Raw genomic sequence first — 8,418 nt, forward strand, 5'->3', positions numbered from 1 at the left:
TATTATCTGTATCTGTTCTTTGCATAAGTCTGTGACCTCTGAGCTCAAATCATGTGGTTAGTTACTCGAGTCGAGCCGGCAAGGCTAGGTCGATTAGATAACGAACCACGGTAGTCTGTTTCTGGGAATCTTTGGGTATTGAGACTCTTGATTCCGGTATATTCGAGTATTACCACTTCTGTTTCTGTTGAGGTGTTCGGGCCCGGTAAGGGGTATGTTTGGTGGACGGAAGTTGGTGTAACGGACATGGTTGTTCTTTATATGTTGACGGAGAGTCAATGAGTTGGGATCAAGTACTGCTGCCAGAAATCTGGCTCCTGAGAGCCACCTGTATCCTTTCTATTTTAGACCAATGTATCTAACTGCTTTACTTTATACCTGGCATATATTGTTGATTAGTTAAGCGTGAATTGCCATGCTTTTAACTGCTTACATGTTTGGTACCTCATTGAGCGTAAGCTCAGCCCGTTCTGTTATCCTTGTTTTCCTTACAGGGTTCCATGTTTTGAAATCAAGGTTTTGAAGGAAGAGTTGAGCTAGTATAGTTATTTTCTTTTGTATAGCTCCTCTGTGGTTGCAACCTGATAGTATTATGATCCAATGTTACTTTTGATTTGTAAAACCTTCCAAATATGTATATATATAAGGTGTTCCTTCATGTCTATGTGGTGTGTGGTTGGGATTGAATGACTGTACTTGTACGGTTCAAATTTGAGAACCTTTGTTCTATTTAGGCTTGTATTATTTTGAGATTTGAATATATGTACGTATACGTGCTAGGCTTGGGAAAATGTTATTTCGTTTATTATTGAGGTTGTACCCTGTGTTATGGGATGTATTTGATTCGAGGACTGTGGTGAGCGAGTGAGTCCTGGCGAGAGTTGGGCAGGCGGTCCGCTAAACCCTTTGGTTCGCCTTTGGGGAAAGTGGAGCTGTCACAGTTGGTATCAGAGCTGTTTCGTGTGGTCTCTGCCCGGAGTGAGCTTGGGCCAGTGGTGTTATGGTCCTAATTTCGTGAATGTGTTTAAAGGATTAAGTGCTCTTCTTGGGCGTAAGCTATGAACCGTGCTTCTTATAGGTGTAAGAATCTTTATGATAAGATATGAGACTTGAGGAAGATAGGTATGTGTGTCGGGTAGGATCTTTACTATAGGTGATTTACTCTTGGGACCGGTCGGCTCGAGTCGTGAATTACCTTAGTTGGGATTCTTGTACCCGGATGCGAAAGAGATGAGAACCTGGTTAGAAATGACTTGGGTGAATTAGAAATTGGACTCTACGGAACTTCATGCGATGTGTTAGGGTATCACTAAGGATGTTCAACCCTGCCTAAGATCGTGGACGTGGATCGTGGACGGAGCCCTAGAGGGGAAACGTTTTCGTTCGTTGTTTTGTACGTTTAGCCTAGTTGGTATATAGTACCTTTGATGACCCCGCTACTTTCATGGAAATTCCTTTTGCTTGTATCTAACTGATACCGTGTGATTTGTTTGATAAAGTCGTGTTAGATATATACCTGTCTTTTGATCTGTGTGTACCTTTTGTTATCTATTCATGCATATATCTATCTTTAATATTATTTTCACGCTTCGACCATAGATCGGTTAGACCAATGGAGGGTACTCGTAGTGGACGAGGTCGAGGGCGTGGATGTAAGCAACCCTCGAATGAAAGGGGTAATCGGGAACCAATACCTGAACCAAATCCTGAACCTAGGGTTGACCCAATGCTCAAGTAGCCGCTGCTATTCAGCGCATGACCGATCTGCTAGCCCATGTAGTAGAACACCAGGGTTAAAACCCTAATCCTCAACCTGAAAACCCTGGTAATAATGTAGAGGGCGAGGATAGAGTCCTTGAAAGATTTCAAAAGTTCTCTCCACCAAAATTTTCCGGAGGCCCTGATCCTGACGTGGCTGAGAGGTGGCTAGAAAAGATGATCGATATTTTTGCTGCATTACACTACACTGAGGAGAGACATGTGACATTTGCTGTCTTTCAACTAGAAGGAGCCGCCCATTCTTGGTGGAACGTAATTCGAATGAAATGGGAAATGGAACAAACCCCGAGGACGTGGACGAATTTCATGAGAGAATTTAACTCCAAGTTTTTCCCTCCTCTAATCCAAAAAAAGAAGGAAGATGAATGCATTCGGTTTCGCCAAGGAACTCAGACAGTAGCCGAGTATGAGAGTCAATTTACTCGGTTATCTAAGTTTGCGCCCGAACTAATTGTAACCGAAGAAAGGCGGATAAGGCGTTTTATCTAGGGATTAAATGTTGAGATTCAAAAGAACCTGGTTGTAGCCCAACTTAGTACCTTTAGTGATGCTGTGGAGAAGGCCCAGCGAGTTGAAAATGCGAGATTACAGGTGCGAAATTTCCAAGCCAAGAAAAGGGGCTTTCTTGGGAGTAGCTCCGAGTAAGAAGATAAGAGTACACCCCCTAAGATTGGAAAGGGAAAGGAGGGGGTACGACAACCGGGGGTGTCGCTTGATGTTTCTCAGGGGAGATCGGTCTTTGCTACTCGTGGTCCCTGTGGATATTGCGGAGGGCCAAATCATACGGAGGCAAATTGCTGGAAGAAAGAAGGAAAATGCTTGCGCTGTGGAAGTGCCGAACATCGGATTGCTAATTGTCCAGCCCGACTGCGCGAAGGGAGAGGGACTCCGCAACCAACCAAGACCAATTCTCAGCCACCAACCAAGATCAATTCTCAGCAACCAACCAAGACCAACCCTGGACAGTCAAAAGGAGAAGGGACTGGATCGAAGGTACCGGCTCGGGTATATTCCCTGGAACATTCTCAGGTCCCTGACTCGTCTGAAGACGTAGAAGGTATGATCCATTGGTTATCTTAGATTTTGATAGATCCCAGTGATAAGAAAATTTCGAGGACGAAATTTCTTTAAGGAGGAGAGAGTGTGAGGACCCGTAATTTGTTTTAATATTATATTATATTATTTTATTTTCTCGTGTGCATTTTCCCTCAATATACTCAATTATTTTGATTTTTCCAGAGATTTTATAAGTGAGGAGAGTTTGTAAATCGTTTTCCTAGTTTAAGTTAGTTCGTGACAAGTTTGAAGTGCAGTGTAGACGTGGGACCCGCTAGTACGGTAAGTGCGATATATTTTTGACCACTAGTTAAAATTTTTTATTAAGTGATATTAATTTTCCAAAGTGCTAGGAGATAATTAGAGGTTACTTAGATGTATTAACCATGGAGGGACAAAGGGATAGGTTTGAACTTAAAAGGGTGTTAGGTGTTGCAATATGGTTGGATGTTGGACTTTGACCATTTTACTTTACCATTACCAAATATCAAAATTGACTCAAAAATCATCTTCATTTGCTCCTTCTTGGCCGTGAGTCTTGAGAGAAAAAGAAAGCAAAACCTTCAACTTATTTCTTCCAAATCTTGCTCAAATCTTGTGATCCAACCGCTAGAATTTCAAATTTCTTCATAAAAACCCTTTGCTAAGTAAGATTAGAGAAGGTGGTGGAGTGGTTTTGGAAGAGGAGGTGCTAAGTTGCTTCTTTTCTTGAGTTTACAAGGTGAGTTGCTAAGAACTTCTTTCTTTAGTCTTGATAATGTTAAATTAGTGGTTTTAGTGGTTGAACATGTTGATTTATGGTGTGTTTATGGTTGGAAGTGAAGTTTTGATGGATTTTGATTTATTATTGCTATTTTTCTGTTTTATATGATAATCATGGTTTAGTCATGGATTGAGGGCTTGTTATAGTGTAAAATGGAGATAGTATATGTTGGATATGATTGGTTGCGGAAAATTTCTGGTTGGTGCTGAAATTCCAGTTTAGGGATTGTAATTAACCCTGTTCTGCCTGGTACTGTTTGACCTAGATAGAGGCCGAATTGGCCTTAGTATAAAACATGAAAATTGTAGAGAATGATGTTTTATAGGTGTCTGCAAAATTTCAGCTCAATCGGAGCACTGTACCATGTGAAATGACCGAAATACCCATGACTGCCACAACTCCTGATTCGCTGACAGTTTTCTGTTTTCTTAGAGATTCTGATTTTTGACCATGAAAATGCATTATTTGGTTTTGGAGGTCTTCATAAGGAATGTAGGTCTCTGTCTTAGCTTTGAAATGCTATAAGATTTGTCTTAATTCGATAAGCGTAGCTTAAGTTACGATCGAAACATCGAGAGACGTCAAACCTGCTGTTAGGCCTATTGTCTTTCAAATTGGTTTTCGGTTGCATTATTAAACTTGTGTTGTAATTGACTATATATGAAGGGTATTGTGACCCTAATGAGATGTTTTTAATAGCTTGTGAATTATGTTTGAGGTTGTGGTTGATTTGGGTTGAATTTGGTGATGAATTGTAGGGTGAAAAGTAAGAAAAACAAGGGGAAATGCTGTTAAAATTTTCGCAGGAATTCCGGAGCAGTTCTGGGAAATCTGTAATATCTGGATGTCGAAATATCGGAATTGAGTTTCGTTTGTTGTGTTTTAAACTAGATTCATAGGGTTATGAACCGTGTAAATTTCAGTCTCTGGTTTGATCTGTGGGATTTATGGTGATTTTTCAAAGTTAACCGAAATCGTATACCTGCTCTGCCTTTTTCTGGTTAAGACAGCAATTGGAGGCTCGAATTTGATTGGCTTGTGATCTGAATCTTCTAAATGTGTCTTCTGAGAAATTTTACCCCTTTGAGTCTATTTTCCAACGATGTAAATTTTACCAATTTCGTACTTAAGAATCCTAAGATACGATTTTTCAATCAGGGGTGTGCAAAACTGGAAAAATTCTGTTTTCTTGGAATTATTCTCACTTTCAATTTCACCTTGAGATATGAGCTAGTACAACATTGTAAGTATGATTTTGAGAGGAGTGAGGGGTTTTGGGGTCATGTATGTCCTTAGAATCAATCGTTTTCTTTTATTCTTAAGCCATCTTTTATTTTTTCTTACTAGTATATAACTTGGAGAGGTACTTGACTAGTAATCGATCCTCATTTGTGCATCCTATTTACTCGGTTTTGGATGAGGAAATTTCAACTGTTTTACCTTTGTTATTCTTAGGGTTTCACGGTGATTAGGCCACTTTGGGTGGAAATTTTTGGAAGTACCTGTACTTGAACTGGTGAGTGTACCACTTCCGTAATTTGTTGCTTATCTGAGCTATCTGTGATTTCTGTATACTCTGTATGAAACGAGGGTGTACTTTATCTCTCTCGTTTCTCTCACCTGGTTACTTTGTTTCCTGCATACTGTATAAGTTTGTATTCGTTCTCTGTATCTATTATCTGTATCTGTTCTTTGCATAAGTCTGTGACCTCTGAGCTCAAATCATGTGGTTAGTTACTCGAGTCGAGCCGGCAAGGCTAGGTCGATTAGATAACGAACCACGGTAGTCTGTTTCTGGGAATCTTTGGGTATTGAGACTCTTGATTCCGGTATATTCGAGTATTACCACTTCTGTTTCTGTTGAGGTGTTCGGGCCCGGTAAGGGGTATGTTTGGTGGACGGAAGTTGGTGTAACGGACATGGTTGTTCTTTATATGTTGACGGAGAGTCAATGAGTTGGGATCAAGTACTGCTGCCAGAAATCTGGCTCCTGAGAGCCACCTGTATCCTTTCTATTTTAGACCAATGTATCTAACTGCTTTACTTTATACCTGGCATATATTGTTGATTAGTTAAGCGTGAATTGCCATGCTTTTAACTGCTTACATGTTTGGTACCTCATTGAGCGTAAGCTCAGCCCGTTCTGTTATCCTTGTTTTCCTTACAGGGTTCCATGTTTTGAAATCAAGGTTTTGAAGGAAGAGTTGAGCTAGTATAGTTATTTTCTTTTGTATAGCTCCTCTGTGGTTGCAACCTGATAGTATTATGATCCAATGTTACTTTTGATTTGTAAAACCTTCCAAATATGTATATATATAAGGTGTTCCTTCATGTCTATGTGGTGTGTGGTTGGGATTGAATGACTGTACTTGTACGGTTCAAATTTGAGAACCTTTGTTCTATTTAGGCATGTATTATTTTGAGATTTGAATATATGTACGTATACGTGCTAGGCTTGGGAAAATGTTATTTCGTTTATTATTGAGGTTGTACCCTGTGTTATGGGATGTATTTGATTCGAGGACTGTGGTGAGCGAGTGAGTCCTGGCGAGAGTTGGGCAGGCGGTCCGCTAAACCCTTTGGTTCGCCTTAGGGAAAAGTTGGGCTGTCACATATGGAGAATTTTGATGCAGCCTAATTTGCTGATGAGTAGAGTTATGAAAGCGAAGTACTTTGGTGGGAAATCCATATGGGATGTACAACCAAAAGGCTCAGATTCATGGTGCTGGAAGAGTCTACTGAGTGCCAGAGAAGTGCTGGAGGAAGGACTAAGAAGGAGGGTGGGAGATGGGGAATCTATTAAAATCTGGGAAGATAGGTGATTGCCAGGGGTAGAGGATGGGAAGATAAGATCTCAGAGGAAGGTTGATAGCAAGATTCAGAGGGTTAATGAGTTGATCAAGGATGGCAAGTGGGATGGAGAATTGCTGAGGCAGGAATTTGAGGAGAAGGACAGGCTGCAGATACTAAAGATACCATTGAGCTTGGGGAAGGTAATGGATAGGATCTATTGGGCAAAATCAAGTTCTGGTGTGTATTCCATCAAGACTGGTTATAAACTAATCAAGGAAATGAAGAGAAGACAGTGTCAGCATGGAGGAACTTCAGAACCAAGTAATAGTAGGATGATCAAGTCTCAAAACTGGAGTTTTCTGTAGGGCTTGAGCATGCCAAATAAACTCAAACACTTCATCTGGAAATGTTTGCAAGGAATATTGCCAACTAATACAGTGGTGAAGGGAAAGTGTGGTAAGGGGGATCATGTGTGCAAGTGCTATGGAGACAGCTCTGAGACATTAGAGCATATGTTTTTTCTGTGCTGTAATGCTAGAGCAATCTGGAAGGTGGCACCATTGAGGTGGGATGGATTGGAGGAGTTTAGGAATAATTTTTGGCATTGGTGGGAAGAACTTAGGGGGGCTGTGGCTCGAGAGAGAGGAAGGGAACACATAACTCTCACGATAAACATCTTGTGGCAGATTTGGAAATCCAGGAATAATAAGCAGTTCAACAACAGGAGCAGTGAGCCTATGGTGGTGACTAACAAGGCACTAATGGAATGGAATGAGTTTCAACTGGCATAAGGGGGGGAGCAAAACATGACAATCTGGCAGTTGGAGAGCAGGAGATGGGATGCACCGCAAGCTGGCTGGATCAAGCTCAACACTGATGCAGCTTTGGACCAAAAGCGTAACAAGGCAGGGTGGGCTGTAGTGGCCAGGAACAACTTAGGGGAATTGGTAGGTTCATGCGCGAGGCCAAATGAAGGCTGTGCTGAGGCACAGGTGGAGGAAGCTCTGGCAATAAGAGAAGCTATGGTAATAGCTAAACGAATGGGATGGAGAAAAGTGGAGCTGGAATCGGATTGTAAGCTAGTAGTGGACAAAATCAATGCAAGGGAGGAGGAAGTCAGCATAGCCACAATTCAGTTGGATATTTGGAGGCTGATGAAAGATTTTGATAAATGTTGCTGTTCCTATACTAGAAGGAGCAACAACTATGTAAGTCACTATTTAGCAAAGTTTGCTATAACACTGATTGATGTAGCTGAATGGAAGCTTAGCTTCCCAGCGTGGTTGCTTGAGTTAGCTCAGGCTGATTTACAGGAGCAGTTGCTCTGACTTTGTATCCGGTTATGTTTAATGCAATGTTATCGTTTGGAAAAAAAAAAAAAGAAGAAGAATCAAATGAACCATCTAAGAAATGCCATGCAACCTTTCCTTTTCTTGGATTGACCTGATCGAGTAAATGGAATCATTTAATGGACAAAGCAGACGAAGAAAAAGCCATAAGCCATAAAATATTCGGGGTAGACTAACTTTGGAATGACCTTAGGCTTATAGGTCTAGATTTATAGGTTAGGAACCTTCCAAAGTTCTTTTTCCCAACTAGCCAACTTTTCATAAATCCCACTTCATTTCCTTTCCTTTCACCAAGGAGCAAGAGAAGGGCTAATTTGGATCTCTGCCTTCGCTACTTTTTTTTTTAATCATTTTTTTAACATTGATTTCAAGCGGAATGATGAAAAAAACTGAAAAAGATATACATGAGATCTGTAAATATGCATGTTCAAAAAAAAAAAAAACTATCTAAGCATTCATACACACCTGTTCTGTTTCACTCCATTCGGTACGCATGATATTTAATGCCTTTAAATGTCTTTATGATTTTCTTTTCAATTACACATCATCCACAAAAGAGTAGTCTTTTCCACTGCTAAATATATTTGCTATGTCTAGAATTTACCTTTCTCTTCATTTTTAATAATTTTTGGAAAAGGGAAAGGACCAAAAAAAAAAGGAACAGGAAAATGAATATTT

General features: G+C 40.5%; 1 protein-coding gene across 1 annotated transcript; it reads left to right on the forward strand.

Moving 5' to 3' along the window:
- The first annotated feature begins 7,197 nt into the window (after positions 1-7,197).
- LOC113768789 lies at positions 7,198-7,719 on the forward strand. The gene has a single exon (XM_027313277.1). It carries the CDS (start codon positions 7,198-7,200, stop codon positions 7,717-7,719), a length of 522 nt encoding a protein of 173 aa, XP_027169078.1.
- Positions 7,720-8,418: the final 699 nt, after the last annotated feature.

Source organism: Coffea eugenioides, chromosome 1 (genome assembly GCF_003713205.1).
Source record: "Coffea eugenioides isolate CCC68of chromosome 1, Ceug_1.0, whole genome shotgun sequence".
Taxonomy (NCBI): domain Eukaryota; kingdom Viridiplantae; phylum Streptophyta; class Magnoliopsida; order Gentianales; family Rubiaceae; genus Coffea; species Coffea eugenioides.